General features: G+C 39.7%; 1 protein-coding gene across 1 annotated transcript in view; it reads left to right on the forward strand.

The window, feature by feature from the left end:
- The window catches only part of LOC126209912 (uncharacterized), a 333,249-nt gene that overhangs the window by 309,081 nt on the left and 6,782 nt on the right, over nucleotides 1–17,386 (forward strand). The window contains exon 33 of the mRNA XM_049939032.1: nucleotides 4,438–4,592. Within this exon, the coding sequence (XP_049794989.1) occupies nucleotides 4,438–4,588 (151 nt within the window). The 3' untranslated portion in view covers nucleotides 4,589–4,592. The remainder of the gene's footprint in view (nucleotides 1–4,437; nucleotides 4,593–17,386) is intronic.

The raw sequence follows: 17,386 nt of genomic DNA on the forward strand, positions 1-17,386 counted from the left end.
GTCAACACACCTGGCACTGCTAAGAGTATCCTATGACTTCCACATCGCTGGCAAAAGGTTATCCACAATGCTGGTGACTACTTTGAAGGTCAGTAAAACTTTGAAACGTGTATCTATTTTGTACGAGCTGTAAATAAATAGTTGCCACTGTTAAAGTTCCAACCCTTGTAGTTCACTGCAATTGCTCAGTCTTTATCAGTACATTGGAAAGACAGTAAAAATGTCATGCAATACGAACTCCATCAGTCAGCACATTCACTGAAATAATGAAACAGAGTTACCAACATAACTCTGATTTGTAACTATTGGATTGAAAGTTCAGTGAAACAGAATGATGAAAGCACTTATGGTGTTAAGTCACACAAGCACCAAGCAGTACCAATGTTAGAGTACCATAAAATTATGATATCCAGAGGAATGCCTGATAGGTAGACACTGTAATTATTTTCTGTACTGCAGCAGTGGCTACAAAATTATTGTTCTAAACCATGAAAATGTAAGTCAAATGAGAACTAGGGAGAGAGGAGGGATGAGATGATAAGTAAAGAAAGTAGGTAAGAGTGGAACACATGACTGAGAAAGGTGAATCACATGATGTGATGTAGATTCCTATAGGTAAAAAACCTCAGAGAGAGAGAGAGAGAGAGAGAGAGAGAGAGAGAGAGAGAGAGAGAGAGAGAGATAGTCAGTCAAAATACTAGCTGCAGAACTGGTACCGTCACTGCTGATAAGTCATGACTATGAATTGGGGTGCATCACCTGGATTTTCTCGAAGTGCAGTGACAGGTTTAAGCATCTCTCATTCTGCCAACCTCTAACTGCTGCAGATGACTTACTTCTGTGTTTTGGTGAATAAAAATGTTTCAAATTTTTATTATACAACATACACGCGACTTTGCATGCTACCATTTGCATAAAACCTCATTTCAATACCTTAAATCATTTATGAAATAGTACAATTTTTATGACCACAAGATTCATGTGGTGCAGCAATGGAAATGGGTGCAACGCATGTGACTGTCCATCAGATATAAAAATCAATAACTCTAGGACAAAATGAGATGATAACATGCTCTCAGTTTTAAATGAAAATTAGATATACCAAGATTTCATACATTGCAATGTGTGAGCTAAAATCAGCCATACACAAAGTTAAAGCAACGTGTTTTTTACCTCTGCAAACTCATTAAAATTTTGTGCATTGTGTCACTTAATTTGATGCAGCACAGTAACTATGATGAATAATGAAAAGAAATTCAGACTATTAGATGGCCACAAATAATTTTTTTTTTCACCCAATAGTTTTCTTAGAATTGGAAAGTATTTTGTAGTGGCTACAGCATAATTTTTCAGCATTGGATGTGGCATTTGGCGAGCAGTACAGCCACAACAAAGCCACATGCAGCACAGAATGCAGTGTGTGTATCTGTAGCAATGAAAGGCTTAACAACTCTATTGTTATCGGAGACAACTAGCAGGTACAGGATGCTTACCTTAAGTGTCAATGCTCTCGACAAAGTTACAACTTTGTAGTTAGTAGCTGTGGGCTCACAGTCTCATCTTTGCAATACCTTATATAGTGGAATGAATTGTCAGAAATAAAAATGCAGTCACCAATTCCAGTGATGTTTATAGTTTATTGAAGCATCCACAAACAGCTCAATATCACGAACACATAATGTAAGCATTGATGTTGTGTAATACCTTACATAAGGAGCATTTACACAGAACTTTGGTTGCCTAAACTATCGACCAAGCTTCTGTCTGTCATCTGGATTTCAGTGGCAAACATGGCATACGTCATCCAAAGGCAATACAGCGCATACATTTTAACCCCTTTATGCATATCAGTAATAATAATTTACATTTCTGTTAAATGTAAAATAGATGTTGATAATTATATATTTCTACTTCTTTGAAATGATCATTAACTATAAAAATATAATTTAGCACTCTATTTTTAACAGTGCAAGGAACTTAGCAGTTGTCTAATAATCTTAATAAAAAATTACTATTCGATGTTTCATTTTCTCAAAAAAATATGTTCAATGTTTTATATATTGTTTCAGTGTTATAAAAATCTATGTAAGATGTTAGTACTGATCATTGTGAGAATCAAGGGTGTTCTAAAATTTCTGATTAAGAAGCAATTTAACTTTTTAATTTCTGCATTTAATACCTATACAACTATTTTGACATAATCTAAAGTACACTGTGTTTACACCATCTCCTAATCTGTGGAATGAGCTGTAAATTAATGAAAGGTAGTAACTTTTGTGTGAATTTTGAAGTTATATGTCATTTCAGATTATATATTAATTTATAGTCCATAACAGTTTGATTGGTTTTCCGTCTTTTTACACAAGGTGTGGTCATAGTCGAAGTCAGTCTAGTATTATCCACAGTAAAATTCGTTCTCAAGTTGTTATTTTCCGATATATATGTGTCACAACCAAGGTTGTGGTTGTAATTAGTGCTCGTCAGAGCACTTTCTTTCTTGTATTAAGTCGTGTGAATATAAACTGAACATTATAAAATTGTGCAAACATAAATGTCAAAGATAGCATCCTGGTGTTTATTTCTTCATCTAAAGGCTCGTCCACACGAAACGATCTGTCTGCGCACATCACATCTGCGCAGACAGATTGTTGCGTGTGGACAGAAGATTTGCACCAACCTGAGGTGTGTGCAAACCTGGAAGTTGGAGTTGGAGGTTTGAGCGAAACCTCTCAAATCTGTGGGTTCAAACCACATTTGCGCAGACAAGTTGGAGCGTGTGGACAGGAGATCGCCGCAAATCTGGTGCGGAACAGCTGTTTGCTCAGTCTAGTGTTTGTATTTGTGCGCACAGGACATTAAAATGGCTGATACTCCTCAGTGTTCTCGAAAGTTTGTTAATGAATTCACTGAAATATATAGAAAACACCCATGTTTGTGGAAGATTAAAAGTAAAGAATATAGTGACCGAGACAAAAAGACAGCACTATACAATGCTCTAATTGAAAAATTGCGGGCAGTTGACGCCTCGGCAAACAGAGAAACAGTAACAAAAAAATAATTTCCTTGCGAACTGTTTACTGAAAAGAGTTATCCAAAGTTCAGAATTCTAGATCATCTGGTGTAGGAGTAGATAAAGTATACCAGCCAACATTATGGTATTTTGATCTGCTTGGCTTTCTTAAGGTTCGCCCTGCAAATCTCACAGTAAATTTAAGTGAGAAAACTGCTTTTGCTTTAGCAGCCACTGTCTACACCATTTTGACCACTTTCTCTGTTTCCTGCAGCTGGTATGAATGTTTTTTGCAACACAAGTTGCGAACACAGACCACAATAGAACTTCCTCCATTTCTATATTTCAAAATAACTGAATTAAATTTTTGACGTTTACGGGGAGCGTAGTCGCTTGCCACTGATATTTCTTTTCTACACCGACAGATGGCGGGCGAGTAGTAGATTGGGGTTTGTGTAGTGTGAACACACCACATTTGCAGCAATCTATTGCATGTACAGACATCTGCGGCAATGTCTGCACAGACAGATCGTTGCGTGTGGACCGGGCTTAAGTATATTATATGCCAACAATTGAGTGTGCAAACTTCTAGTAAAAAATCTGATACATGGCAAATAGTTCAGTATTATCTGATAAATGACCTGATTTCGCATCGTAGTATCCAATAGGCAGGCAAAAATGATGCACTTGGCAATGACAGCTGATTTAAAACCTGACTGGAATTGCTATTTTCGGTTAATGCAGCTCTGTCTCCTCCATTTTCTGAAGAAACATTCCAGATGCAATTGGATGCAATGGACATTGTGAGTCAGGTACCTCACAAAAGGCCATTGCTCACAGTGTGTCTTCAGTGGACCCAAAAATACAAAAACTGGAGAAATGTTGATCAGTTCCAACGAATCACAGTTTTCTCTGTTTTCAAGTGATGCACGGTGTGAAATGCACTAGTGGCCAATTGCTGTGTGTAACACACAAGGTCTGGGTGGTTTATGTTTTGGGGGAATTTTTCATGCCAAGTCTTGGACCCACTCATTTAGGTTACCATGAACATGAACCAGGTTGTTCATTTAAATATCCTGAACACCAGCCAAAACTGAAAAAGGAAGAAATTGCATTCATTTCCTTTTCTGTACCTTGTTATATTCTCTCCCTGGTAACGTACCTAATTTTTTGTCTTGTCTTAATACAAAAACCTCAAAATTAGCCATCTTTAATTGCAGTGTGTTTTTGTTGGCTGTGATGCATTTGGTGCTGCCTTGACAGTTGACAAATAAGAGCTAGCACATTGATATAAGTCTGTGCAAATTCATTTCACTGATCTGAAAAGTTTGCTGTGATTTTGTCTTCCTTTCGACTTGTCACAGGCAAGGGACACCACATTCATTAATACAAGGAGAAATACTGTAAGAATCATCTTGTGTTCACAGGGTGGGTATCGAGCACACACAGGGTGAAGGCCCAGGGGCATATGTGGCAGCCACAATCACGACTACCAAGCCTCCACCAGCAGAGTTGGAGACACTCGAAGAAAAGGAAGCTGCACCAGCTGCCGACTCGGATTCAGACTCATCTAGTTAACCTCGTAAGTCATATATTATTTATATCATAATTTTAACATAAAATTTGATTTATTAGTCACATAACATACTCTCATCTGCAGTTCTCTTCAACTGTGTGTTAGATGAGTATATTGGAGAGCTGGAAAATGAATTGGACAATAAAGTGTTACTGAATGAAGTTTACATTGGAGGTTCAAAGAATGGTGCTTGAATCAACTGACTCACATTTGTCAATGACTCGGTGATCCAGTCAACAAACACTATGGTGGTAAAATCTTCTCAATTTACAAGCCATGTCACTTCAAATAAAACATTGGAGCTTTCAATAGCTGGCTGTGCCATTGTCGTCAGGAGTTAAAATCACCAACTGCTGGGGTTGGCCAGGTATTTTGCCTGTCACGTAAACTAGTCCTATCTGTCCTAGTCCTATAGTTCAGAATTGGAAGATTCTAGCAGTGATGACCAGGTCTCTTACAGTTTTTAATGTTTATGAACAGGTAGTTAGCTCAGACATATGTGGAGCATAATAGTTCTTACTTCTTAAAAAATGATATTTCGGCCATGTCCAAAAAAACAGATATCTTTGGTGATCTTGCAGTTCTCGAAGAATGAAATTACAATGAAATCCAGACAATTAGCTGCTTACAGGCATTGATAAATATCAATGGTGACAGTTGTAACCAGGAGATCCCGGGTTTGAGTCCCAGTCGGGGCACACATATTCAACTATCCCCGTTGATATTTATCAATGCCTGTAAGCAGCTAATTGTCTGAATTTCATTGTAATTTCAAAGTGTGAAGTCTGTTTGCACTAAAGTTAGTGTGCAGTCGCTAGTGAGACAGGAACTGAAATTGAGGGTAGCAAAGCAAAAACTGAAATGTTTAACTCTGTTTTCAAAAATTCCTTCATAAAGGAAAACCCAGGAGAATTTCCCCAGTTTGACCCTCACAGTATTAGTGTCAGTGGCTTGAAACAGCTGCAGTTGTTAAAACTGAACAAAGTTCCAGGACCATACGGAATCTCTTTCAGATTCTATACTGAACCTGTGGCTGGGTTAGCCTCTCTTCTACCTACAATCTATCATATATCCCTCAAACAAGAAACTGTGCCCAGTTCTTGTGAAAAAGCACAGGTCACACCCATCAACAAGAAGGGTAATAGAAGTGACCTACAAAGCCACTATCCAATATTCTTGACATCAATTTCTTGTAGAATCTTAGAAAATATTCTGAGTTCAAACTTACTGAGGCATCTTGAACAGAATGACCCCTTCCCTGCCGACAAACATGAATTCTGAAAACACTCACGTGAAACCCAACTCGTGCTTCTCGCACATGACATACTGAAAGCACTGGGATAAGACATTCAGGTAGATGCAGCGCTTCCTGATTTATGAAAAGCATTTGATTGAGTACCTCATCTACACTTATTGTCAAAAGTATGATTATATGGGTTATCAAGTGAGTTTTGTGACTGGATTGAGGACTTTTTGGAGGAGAGGACACAGCTTGTTAACTTTGACAGGAAGTCTTCGTCAGATGTAGACATAACTTTGGGTGTGCCCCAGGGAAGTATTTTCGGACCCTTGCTGTTCATGTTGTATATTAATGATCTTGCAGACAGTATTACTAGTAAAATCAGGCTTTTTGTATATGATACAGTTGTCTATAATGAAGTACTATCTGAGAGTAGCTACATAAGTATTCAATCAGACCTTGATAAGATTTCAAAATGGTGAGAGTTTGGCAACTTGCTCTAAATGTTCAGAAATGTAGAATTTTTCATTTCACAAAGTGAAGAAAATAGAGTATCCTGTGACTACAATATCAGTGAGTCACTGTTGGAATCAGCCAAATAACACAAATACTTAGGTGTAACACTTTGTAGGGATATGAAATGGAATCATCACATAGGCTAAGTTGTGGATGAAGAATGTGGTAGGTTTATTGGTAGTGTACTGAGGAAGTGCAATCAGGCTACAAAGGAGATTGCTTACATATTACTCTTGTGATCAGCTGTAGAGTATTGCTTAAGTGTGTGGGACCCATGCCAAATAGGACTTGCAGGGGATACTGAATATATATGGAGAAGGGCAGGATGAATAGTCACAGGTTTGTTTGACTCTTTGGAGAGTGTCTCAGAGATGCTGAAGGAACTGAACTGGCAGACTCTTGAAGACAGGTGCAAACTATCCCGAGAAAGTCTACTAAGAAAGTTTCAAGAACGTCTTTAAGTGATGACTTTGGGGACATGCTAAAATGCCTTACGTATTACTAACATAGGGATCATGACAATAAGATTAGAATAATTACAGCAAGCAAGATGCATTCAATCATTCATTTTCCCCACACACTATGTGTGAATGGAACAGGAAAAATAACTGGTACAATGGGATGCACCCTCTGCCAAGCACTTCACAGTGGTTTGCAGAATATAGAAGTAAAATTTCACATAGCACAGATAAAGTGACATAGTTTGCTACACACACACACACACACAGTTACATAGAAAAGTCACACAATGGATACGATATTCACAACTATTATTCCAATGAACCAAAACATACAGTTTGATTGTCTGTTATTCATTACTGTAAAACGTGTTCCCTATGGCTGGATGTAGGAAACTTGATAATGGCAATAACTTGTGATAACCATTATTTCTGATGGAACAAATTAACTCATTGCAACCAGGCAACAAACTGAATGATCTGCATAATGAAGGTTTTTGGATGGAATTTGTTTCTACCATTTGGATAATGTGCATGATATGTTCTTAAAGTAGAATTTTGAAAAGAAAATTAGCAAAAATTTTGTATAGACCTTAACACATGAAACAGGAATGCATACAAAGCAGGTCACATGCTTATATAGGTGTCATTGCAGCATTGGGAACATTCCTGAGAGGGCAGAAGTGATGCATGCATGGAAGGTGGTTTGGACTGCTCATGGCAGCTCCAGTTCACTGCAGGGCCAAGTGAGATCAGGTAGCAAAAAGGGTTGGCTCCATGTTTGAAACTGTCACTCCCACCTCCCTACAAGCATCACATGTCCACCTTTGCTTTCACTTGATATCCAAAGCCCATACCCACACATCACTGAGTGTGTGCCCCTGATTCTGTTAAAATTGTTACTGTTTGTTCTAATTTTGGCTGCTTCCTTTATAACAGAACCTGAATATGATGTTGCAAGAGCAAAGACTCTCATCTTTTCAGAGTGTTCTACATCTGTTTTCTAGGCAATTTTGAGCCATGGCCAACTTCTCAAGGTCCCTGTTTTGTGTGTCACAAGTGCTCAGTGCAGCATTCAACAAAATTTTGAATAATTTGCCCAACGTAAATGCTACTGCATTTTCAGGGTATGCCATACATGCCAGGAACTCATAAGATCTACATTGTCTTTAATCCAAGAACTTCTGAGAATGGAAAACTATCACTTTTAATCTCAACAGTAAATTTAATTGTGGGATGGACGCCATCCATGTTTTAGTTGAGTCAGACAGGAGGCCAGATTGCTCATTCAGTGTACAGGAAATCTGTACACATTGACCAGTACTCCAACACCAATAGTTTCCTCCACCCTGTACACAAAAAAATGTTCCTGACCCCTTAGTACACTTGACAAAGACTATTTCCGATGACAACCATCTACAGTCAGAATATCAGCAGTTAGGATGTGTGTTCAGGGAATATGGTTACAGCATAGGAGAGACTGCAAAAGCTTTCAGGTGCCACCGATGACAGATGCCTCTTGAATCAATGGAAGAGGACAAGCTGACTGCATTCATTCCACACTCTGTGGCAACCAATAGCAAGATGGGATGTATGCTGCAGACACATGGACTGAGACTAGTGTTCCAGCCTTCCTCCAGGACACGATTTATCTTACACCACATTAAAGACAACATACATGTCAGAGTTCCTGGCATGCATGCAGCCCCGTGCATATGCAGTAGCAATAAACAGGACCAACTATTGCTGACCGTTGCACTAAGCACTTACAGCGTATTAAACAAAGGGAAGTTGTGAAGTTGGCCATGATTGAATATTGTCTGAAAAAGGACATAAATTACAGTTTTAAAAAGTGAGAGTCTCAACACACAAATCATCATATCACAATGAAAACAATGAATTATTGATAAAATTCTTTAATCAAATAGATAAAAGAACTTCTTGCCAAGCAGCAGATGTACACACACATAAAAGACTGGCATGATTAGCAAGCATTCGGAGCCAGTGGCTCCTTCAGGCAGAAGGGTTGAAGGGTAAGGAAGAAGGGTGAAGGAAAAGGACTGGAAAAGTCTAAGAAAAGGGAAAAGTCACCATAACTGTGGGGCAGGGGAAACTTACCATATGGGATGAGAAGGGAAGACTGATTGTTGAGGACTACATCTGTTGAGATTTGAAAACCTGAGAGCTTAACAGTGGAAGACAGGGTAATATGCAAGACAGAGATGAGTTAATAAGAGTGAGAAGCTAAGTGCATTGTACGAAATGCAGGTGGGAGCAGGCAGTGAAAAATAGATGGGAAAGACAATGGAAGCTGGAGGAAATTAAAACGGAGTGAAGCAAAGAGTAGTTACAGTGAAGAAAAGCTGAGACGGAAGAAATTAGTTTAAATTAAGGCCAGGTGGGTGCTGAGAACCAAGGACATGTTGCAGTGCAAGTTCTTACTTGTGGAGTTCTGAGAAACTGGTGTTGGGGGGAAGATTCCATATGGTGTGTGTGGTGAAACAGGTGCCGGGGTTGCAAATGGCATGTTGCAGAGCATGCCCTGCAACTGGATATTGCATGTTGCCAGTATATACCCTCTTCCTATGCCCATTCACCCTAATGAATAATTTGATGGTGGGTATGCCAATGTAGAAGGCTGAACAGTGTTTACACAATAGCTGGTTATGATGTGTCGTTTCACAAGCGGTTCTCCCTTTGAAAGTATATGTTTTGCCAGTTAAGGGCTATTATACATGGTGGTAGGAGGGTGCGTAGGGCAAGTCTTGCAGCGAGGATGGTCACAGGGGTAGGAGCCGTAGGGTACAGAGATGGGTGCAGGAGCAGGATAGGGTCTAACAAGAATATTGCAGAGATTGGGAGGGCAATGGGAAGCTATTCTAGGTGTGTTGGGCAAAATTTCAGACAGAATGGATCTCATTTCAGGGCATGTAGCTGATTAACACATTCAAAGTAGCTGATTAACACATTCCAGACCAGCAGAATACTGAGTCACCAAAGGTGTGCTCCGAAGCTGTTTTGTGGAGGGATCAGCAGTATAGGGATTAGATGTGATGTACCTGGAAATACGCTTTTTAACTAGGCTGGTGGGGTAATTACGTGCAGCGAAGGCTGAGGTGTTGTGTTGTGATAGTGAGTCTGCATCCAAACAAATATGTTTGGCTTGGATGCCAAGGCCTTATGGGAGGGAATGTTTGACATGGAAAAGATGGCAACTGTCAAGACATAAGTACTGTTTGTTGTTAGGTTTAATGTAAATGGAAATGTGTAGCTGGCCTTCAGTGAGGATGGGATCAACATCAAAAGTGGCATGGGATTCGGAATAGGACCCTGTGAAATTTAATTGGGAGTAGGTATTCAGAAATTCCAGGAATTTTAGCGCATCTGCCTCACCATGAGTCCATATGGTAAAGATGTCATCAGTGTATCTAAACCAAACCAGGGGCTGAAAACTTATGGATCCAAGGAAAGTCCCTTCCAAGTGACCCAAGGTTGTCATAGGAAGGAGCCATCCTAGTTCCCATGGCCATACCTTTGATCGGTCTGCATGTCTGAACCTCAAAGATGAAGTAGTTGTTGGTAAGTAGAAAGTTGATTAAGGTGAGTAGGGTGGATGTCATAGGCTTGGAATCCGGGGCAGCTGTCTGAGGAAATGTTCAGCAGCAGACAGACCATGTCTGGAGGGTAGTTTTTGTGCTATGCAGGTTGCAGGTGTTGATCAAATAAGGCAGATATACATTTGGTGGGTGCTTTGAAGCCGCAGCTATAGGATCGCCTGGATGATTGGGTTTGTGGATTTTAGGAAGAAGGTAAAAGTTGGGGGTGCGTAGTTTGGGTGGGGTGAGAAGTTCTATGGATTGAGGTATTAGTCCTTGTGAGGGGCTTGAGGTTTTAAGGATGGACTGCAGGTCAGTTTGAATCACAGGGATGGGATCTTGATGGCAGACGCTGTATGTAGAGGTGTCAGACAACTAGTGTAGACCTACACTAACATATTCCTTTCGGTCAAGTACTACAATCGTAGATTCTTTGTCTGCTGGGAGGATAATGATGGATTCATCAGCTCTTAGGGAATATAGAGCCTGGAGTTCTGCAGAGGACAAGTTAGGGTCATGATGTAGGGACCTGAGGAAGGGTTGTGAGGCAATGCTGGATGTGACGATTTCTTGGAAGGCTTGTAAGGGATGATTTTGAGATAGTGGTGGTATATCAAGTTGGGATCATGGTCTGAACTGTTCAAAGCAGGGTTCAATGTGAGGTTTTCAGTTGGAAAGGTTTTTGGGTAGGGTTGCAAAGTGATATTTCCAATGAATATTACTTGTGAAGGCAAGGAGGTCCTCACCAATGCAGCAGGATCAGATGCACATTTAGGGCTGAAAGTGAGGCCCTTAGATAATGCAGATAATTCAGGAGGGGAAATAGCTTTAGATGAGAAATTAAGGACACTGTACTATTGTGACTGGTCCTTGAGATTATGGGCTATTCTTGGTCTGGGAGGCTGTGGGATGTTAAGGAGTTTGGCCAAGCTTGGTTTGTAGGAGGGGAATGGTGGTTGAGGGTGTGGCTGTTTAGGGAACTGCAGGATGTGACAGATTTTTAGGTGAATTCTGGCATGTTGTTGCAGCTTGAAGCTGGCTTGGTAGATGATACCATTCGAGGATACGTGAGGGGCAGACAACTGCAAGATTTTGTAGGAGGAGAGAAGTCCAGTAGAGTGGAAACTTGTTGATGAGGCATATAGGTCACAGATTAGCCGGGTAAGAGCAAGGGATTGCTGTAGCTGAAACTGTAAAAAAGCCTGAGCTATGGTAGGATTGCATCCCAACATGGGGACTTTCAATGTTAGGCCTTTTGGAGTAACTCCAAGGGACAAGCAGATTTCAAGAAACAGAATGCGGGACCTTAGTTTTGATAGTGCACAAGCACATTTTCAAAAGGAATGGATGCAATATGAGGTGGGATTCAACATGGCAAGAGAGGACTGTTTGGAGAGTTAAAAATCGTGAGAGAGGCAAAAATAAATAAATAAATAAATAAATAAGCAGAGGGTGTGAAGGATAGAAAAATATAAGAACAGCAACTTAAATACTCAGAAAAATTAGAAAGATTCACATGGAAATCGTTAATAAGAGGTAATGAGTGGGCAATCTATGCAATCTATATTGATATGGAAAATGATGAAAGAAAAATAAAAGGAAAAAATCAATCGGGAAAGTCATTAAAACAGACAAACAGAAAGCAAAGTCTCCAATGCCAGACTTTGCCTCAAAAAGCTATCACACCTTCTCCTGAAGTACCTGAACAGTGGTATTTCCCTTCCTGTGCTCCTGCAGCTCCCTAAACAGCCACATCCTCAACCACCACTCCTCTCCTACAAACCAAGCTTGGCCAGCCTCCTTAACATCCCACAGCCTTCACCACAGCCTCCCAGACCAAGAATAGCCCATAATCTCAAGGACCAGTCACAATAGTACAGTGTCCTTAATTTCTCATCTAAAGCTATTTCCCCTCCTGAATTATCTGTATTATCTAAGGGCCTCACTTCTAGCCCTAAACGTGCATCTGATCAAGTAATATCCATTGGAAATATCACTTTGCAACCCTAACCCAAAACCTTTCCAACTGAAAACCTCACATTGAACCCTGCTTTGAACAGTTCAGACCATGATCCCAACTTGATCTACCACCACTATCTCAAAATCATCCCTTACAAGCCTTCCAAGAATTCTTCACGTCCAGCATTGCCTCACAACCCTTCCTTAGGTCCCTACATCATGACCCTAACCTGTCCTCTGCAGAACTCCAGGCTCTACATTCCATAAAAGCTGATGAATCCATCATTATTCTCCCAGCAGACAAAGGATCTACCATTGTAGTACTTGACTGAAAGGAATATGTTAGTGAAGGTCTACGCCAGTTGTCTGACACCTCTACATACAGCGTCTGCCATCAAGATCCCATCTCTGTGATTCCCTTCAGGCCCATCAGGCCCATCACAAGGCCATAGCATTTTCAGTTGTTAAATGACTTCCAAAGCTGAACTGTACATCTGATAGCAAATTGTGTGATATTAAATGATCAATTATTCCTACATACACAGTCTTCTCAATAACTTTAGCAAACACTGATGGCACAGAAATAGGTCTAAAATTGTCTTTATTGTCCCTTTCTCTCGTTTTAAAAAGTGGCTTTACTACTGATTACTTTAATTGTTCAGGAAACTGACCATTCCTAAAGGAAAAATTACAAATATGGCTAAATACAGGGCTAACATGGGCAGCACAGTACTTTAATATTCTGCTATGCACTCTATCATGTCCATGAGCGTCCTTAGTCTTCAGTGAGCTAATTATTGACTCAATCTCCCTCTTGTCTGTATCACAGAGGAGTATTTCAGACATCGATCTAAAAAGACATTTGCCAAGAGGGTTATATGATTCCCTGTAGAAACTAAATTTTTATTTAATTCACCAGCAATGCTCAGAAAATGATTGTTAAATACTGTAAATATATCTCATTTATCAGTAACAGAAAAAATTTTACTATGAACTGACTTTATATCATTGAACTTGTGCTGCTGACCAGACGCTTCCTTCACAACTCACCATATGGTTTTAATTTTATCCTGTGAATTAGCTATTCTATTTGCATACCACATACTCTTTGCCTTCCTAATAACATTTTTAAGTGCCTTATAGTACTGTTTGTAATGGGCTACTGTGGCTTGATTGTAACTATTCTAAAATTTTGATATAATTCCTACTTTGTTCTACATGATATTCGTATCCCACTAGTCAGCCAGCCGGGCTGCGTTTTACTGCTAGTACTGCTAGTACCCCATTGTAATGAAAGCAACTCTCCCAGAACATAAGAAATGATTTAAGGAAAGCATTATATTTGTCATCTGTGTTACCAGATCCTGCCACTCTTGCTCCTTGACGAGGTTTTAAAATCTCTCTATTGCTGTTGTATTAACTTTCCTACATAGTTTGTAATTATAAGTGACATTTGTTTGAGCACAAAAGCCTTTTAATGTTAATATTTGTGTATCATGGTCTGAAAGGCCATTCACCCTTTTAGTACCAGAATGCCCATCTAGTAATGAAGAATGAATAAAAGTATTGTCTATGGCTGTACTCCTGTTCCCCTGCACTATAGTTGGAAAAAACATATTCTGCATCAGATAATTTGAATTTAGGAGATCTACCAACATCCTTTTTCTTGCACTGTCATGTACAAAACTAATACTGAAATCGCCACATACAACTAATTTCTGGTACTTCCTATAAAGTGAATCAAGAAACCTCTCTAGCTTGAGCAGGAATGCTCTAAAGTAAGTTAGGGGACCTATAAACAACAACAATTAGAAGTTCAGTTTCACTAAATTCATCTGCAACGGCACAACATTCAAACATCTGTTCAGTGCAGGGCCGTGATACGTCTATGGACTCAAATGGAATACTGTTTTTTTTTTTTACATACATGGCCACTCCTCAACCCCATAAGGAACACCTTGAAAAACAGCTAGCTAAAGTGTACTTTGGTAAAGGAAGCCTCTAAAGTGTCAAATTATTTAAGTGGTGCTCCGATATACCAATAATTTCAGAGTCAACATCTATAAGCAATTCACTAGCTTTATCTCCAACACCTCTTATATTTTGATGAGATGTGCTAATTTCTTCTCTACTCACAAACATGACGTCCTCTGAAGGTGAGCCCTTAGTTAGAGGAACTTCCTTTAAGTAGGTATACATATCAGCTGATTTCAATCTAAAAAAAGGTGCAGCTCTAACACCAACTACTACAGGAATTTTAACACGAGTGTTCCGACCACCACCCACTACACTGTCACCTATAAGCTTTGCCAGCCTCCCCTCCCCATACCTATAGAGGTGCTGGCCATGCCTAGTGAAACCGGATCTACTGATAGACCCAACTGGCACCACTGAAATGTGACCCATGCCATCTGCTAGAAGTGCCTTCTCCAGCCCCTTGTTAACATGACTAACAGCCGCGTTAAGATGAGGCTGGTCATTACACTGAAACGGTTGCACGAAATGCACATTAGTGCCACGAGTTTGAGTTGCTATCTTTACCAGGTCACCACCTACATCACATTCCCCATCCCTATCAACACTGTTCCCTGCTCCACCCACAATCACTACCTGACCCTCCTTTGTAAAATTCCTACACAACATCCCTATGCTGTCAGTCACCTGAGCCAACCCTGCACTAGGCTTCACAATGCTGGTGGCCTGGTGCTCACTCCCCAACACTTCCTGCAGCTGCTGGCCCAAACCTCTTCCATGCAAACTACCTAGCAGCAGAACCTCCTCCTTTCTGTTAGACTGTGCAACTGACCTAGGCATCCTAACTGCTGAGGACTGCTGCATATTCCCTATACCTACTGCTACAAGAGGCTCCTCTCCACTCAACTCTGACAGTTGATCAAATCTGTTGCACATATGCAACATACAGCTGTTTGAATATCTCCTCCTCCTCCTAGCTACCTTCTTGCCAACAGCCAGTCCCCATTCCCCAGTACCCTTCACCCTCCTCAACCTATCTAGTTCCTCCTTTGCATGTTGTGACTACACCAGAAGGGCACAGATCTTATGCTCCGGCTCCTCTATCAGCTTATTTCTACTACATATTCTGTATTCCCAGGAGAGGATCTCACTAGAATGCCCACTGACTTCCCCACTGCATTGCCCCCAATGAAAATGCTTTGAACAAATCCCACACTGTAACCCACTACTCACAAACCTATGACAGAGCCCACACTTCTCTCTCATGCTATAATTTTATAGTTACTGAAAAGAACTGTATGTTTACATTACCTAAGTTCAATTACACCAGTAGAACTATTTACAAAACTAACAATAGTGGTCTCAAACTTCTCTGTCTACTAAGGAAGCAACTACTTGTATTAATATTACTAAACCACAACTAATACCAATACCTACAAAACTTCACAAAATTATTAGCTAAAACCAAAAATTCAAGCAGCCACTGGAACACTGAATGAAGTTAAAACACTGAATGAAAAATTTACTGAAATATTTCACTACAAACAATGAGAAACATCAGCTGAAAACTAAAGCACAAAAATTACTAAACGACTTCAATGCACAGGAAACTATAAAAAAACACAGCAAGTGAACGTTTCCTAAAGTTTATTAACCCTCGAGCAGGTGCGCCGATTTTCATAACACAAGCGAGTGTGCAATGCACTTTGTACACATGTAGTCAAAAGCTGTCATTATGCTACCAAGGGAAACATGTATGAGCTAAATCACAGTTTAATTTTAGTTTATTTAAACAACAATACAAGAAACTTATGTTATAATGATAATTTACTATTTGATTAAACAAATAAGAAACTTCATTCTATTGCTGCAGCTACTTATCAATCTATTCCAACACTTTTTACGCACAGACTGAACACAAACATTCTTTCATTGTAATGTAAAAGGACAAAGGCTTTATATGTATCTATAGAAGAAGTTATCACCAAGTTCCTTCCCTCTACACAGTTAGTTGTCTTGTGCATTTTTGGAAAATGCTGTACGCTTCTCACATGTATGCACTGTTTTTACATGTCCTTTGCAAACAAAGCTATGGCATGAGTTAAACCTTATGGCAGTAGATGTGTTTCTAGCTCATCCACATCACACACTGACACCTTTTCTTGGTGGTAGGCTCCTCAGTTCTTACAACATGTTGATTTTTTTTATTTCACGAGCAAAGTTGCAATGTCGGCGGGAAATGAAGGAATATTAGCTCTTTCCACTAGTCCAGGCTTCATCATCAGGCTAAATCATTAAAGAAAATTCTTCTTTTCTTTTTTTGAATTTGCCACATTTTCATGAACGATTATTTGAATATTGATCCCTGCTATATCAATTAGACCAAAGAATACAACCGATGGCCATCTTATTGTCACCCATGCGATGGAATACGCACCTCCAACTTGATCGAATGTGTTGACTCCTCCCTTTGTTATACTGTAATCCAAAACTATCTCTGGTGTACCTGTAACTTCATCACTGGTTCCAATATTGTGCATAGCTGATAATACTATAATTGCCTTGCTTTGTTTTGGCACATAGGAAACTAGTGGTATATCATTCTGAAAACCAAATTAAGAGGAGCTGGTGGACTTTTCCCAGGTAAAAATTCTTGTGGGATCTCGCGTCTGTTTTTTCTTTTGGCATACCAATGCGTGTTAGTCACTTTTTTCAAAAGGGAGTTGGCTAAGGAATAGCTAGTGTACCAATTATTTATTGTAACATTTAGTCCTGAGCCTTCAGTGTGAGTAACTAGCCTTCCTATAGTATCACAGGGAGAATTAGAAACATTGTATTGTCCTTTAAGTTGTTTTCCACAATATACTTCAATATTACTAGTGAAGAATGTTTTAGCATCTGGTTCAACAAAATTATTTATCCTGTACTTAGCTGGTTGGTTTGGGATATACTGAACAAAAACACAATGACACCAAAAAGCTCGCAACTTTTCATCTACACTGCCCTACACTGTAAGCGTTCTAGCAGTTCACCACAAAGGCATCCAATATTTATCTT

The sequence above is a fragment of the Schistocerca nitens genome, chromosome 10 (assembly GCF_023898315.1).
Source record: "Schistocerca nitens isolate TAMUIC-IGC-003100 chromosome 10, iqSchNite1.1, whole genome shotgun sequence".
Classification (NCBI taxonomy): Eukaryota; Metazoa; Arthropoda; class Insecta; order Orthoptera; family Acrididae; genus Schistocerca; species Schistocerca nitens.